At 45.2% G+C, this 1,383-nt stretch overlaps 1 protein-coding gene across 1 annotated transcript; it reads left to right on the top strand.

Moving 5' to 3' along the window:
- Positions 1–243: 243 nt before the first annotated feature.
- On the top strand, positions 244–1,182 carry LOC127671768 (olfactory receptor 7C1-like). Its single transcript, XM_052166699.1, has one exon. It carries the CDS (start codon positions 244–246, stop codon positions 1,180–1,182), a length of 939 nt encoding a protein of 312 aa, XP_052022659.1.
- The last annotated feature ends 201 nt before the right edge of the window (positions 1,183–1,383 follow it).

The following is a 1,383-nucleotide window of genomic DNA, read 5'->3' as shown; positions in this document are numbered from 1 at the left end:
GGCTAGAGAAGCGCCGGGGTAGCTGGGCATCTGCAGCCAGATCTGAATACTACATCAAGTGTTATAGCTTCAGGAGATTACGGCTGAACTTAGAGACCTCAGCCTCTAAAGAGAGGCAAGCACTAAGCAAACACCTCACATTGCTAGTGCATAGGGTTTGAGTTAGGGCGGATGCACTCCTGCCACGTTCGTTTCCTTAGTTCAGTCATTCTGTGTCTTCTCTTTTCTAGACACTTCATTTACATGGAACGAGAAAACCACACAGGAATTCCAGGATTTTACCTGTTGGGACTTTCAGAGAACCCAGAGATTCAATCTGTTCTCTTTGGGCTGTTCTTGTCTTTGTACTTGGTGACCATCTTTGGGAACCTGCTTATCATCCTGGCCATTGTCTCTGACCCTAAGCTGCACACACCCATGTATTTATTCCTCTCCAACCTATCCTTCTCAGACATCTGTTTCACATCTACCACTGTCCCAAAGATGCTGCTGGACATCCAGACTCAGAGTAAGCTCATCACCTATGCAGGCTGCATCACACAGATGTACTTCTTCACGGTCTTTGGACTTCTGGACAATTTGCTTCTGACCGTGATGGCATATGACCGCTTTGTGGCCATCTGCCACCCCTTGCACTATACAGTCCTCATGAACCCTAAACTCTGTTTCCAGCTACTTCTCCTGGCATGGCTTATAAGCATACTTGGAGCCCTGCCTGAGAGTTTAACTGCACTGAGACTGTCTTTCTGTGCCGTTGTGGAAATCCCACACTATTTTTGTGAACTTCCTGAAGTCCTTAAGCTAGCCTGCTCTGACACCTTCATTAATAACGTCGTGTTATATATTGTAACAGGCATCATGGGCTTTTTTCCTCTTGCTGGGATACTTTTCTCTTATTCTCAAATTGTGACATCTGTCTTGCAGATTTCAACAGTGGGAGGAAAATGTAAAGCATTTTCCACCTGTGGTTCTCATCTCTCCGTTGTGTTTTTGTTCTATGGGACTTGCCTTGGAGTGTACCTCAGTTCTATATGGACACAGGCTTCTTGGGCAGGGGTGTTTGCTTCTGTGCTGTATACTGTGGTCACTCCCATGATGAACCCTTTCATCTATAGCCTGAGGAACAGGGACATGAAGAGAGCCCTGAATATACTATTATGTAGTGTGTCATCCTCATCTTGAAAGTAGTTTTTAAAATATGTGTATGTGTTTAAGTGTATGAGAGAGAGAGAGAGAGAGAGAGAGAGAGACAGAGAGAGAGAGAGAGAGAGAGAGAGAGAGAGAGAGAGAGAGAGAGAGAGAGACAGTGTGTGTGTGTGTGTGTAGAACAGATGACAACTTCAGATGTTCCTCTTCAAGATGAGCATCTACCTTGGCTTTGGA

This window comes from Apodemus sylvaticus, chromosome 21, assembly GCF_947179515.1.
Source record: "Apodemus sylvaticus chromosome 21, mApoSyl1.1, whole genome shotgun sequence".
NCBI classification, from domain to species: Eukaryota; Metazoa; Chordata; class Mammalia; order Rodentia; family Muridae; genus Apodemus; species Apodemus sylvaticus.
The sequence above is the reverse complement of the archived record's forward strand: the minus strand, read 5'-3'. Positions and strand labels throughout refer to the sequence as shown.

Excerpts from the sequence above, each read along its gene's own strand:
- LOC127671768 (XM_052166699.1), top strand. The coding sequence starts at position 244 with ATGGAACGAGAAAACCACACAGGAATTCCAGGATTTTACCTGTTGGGA.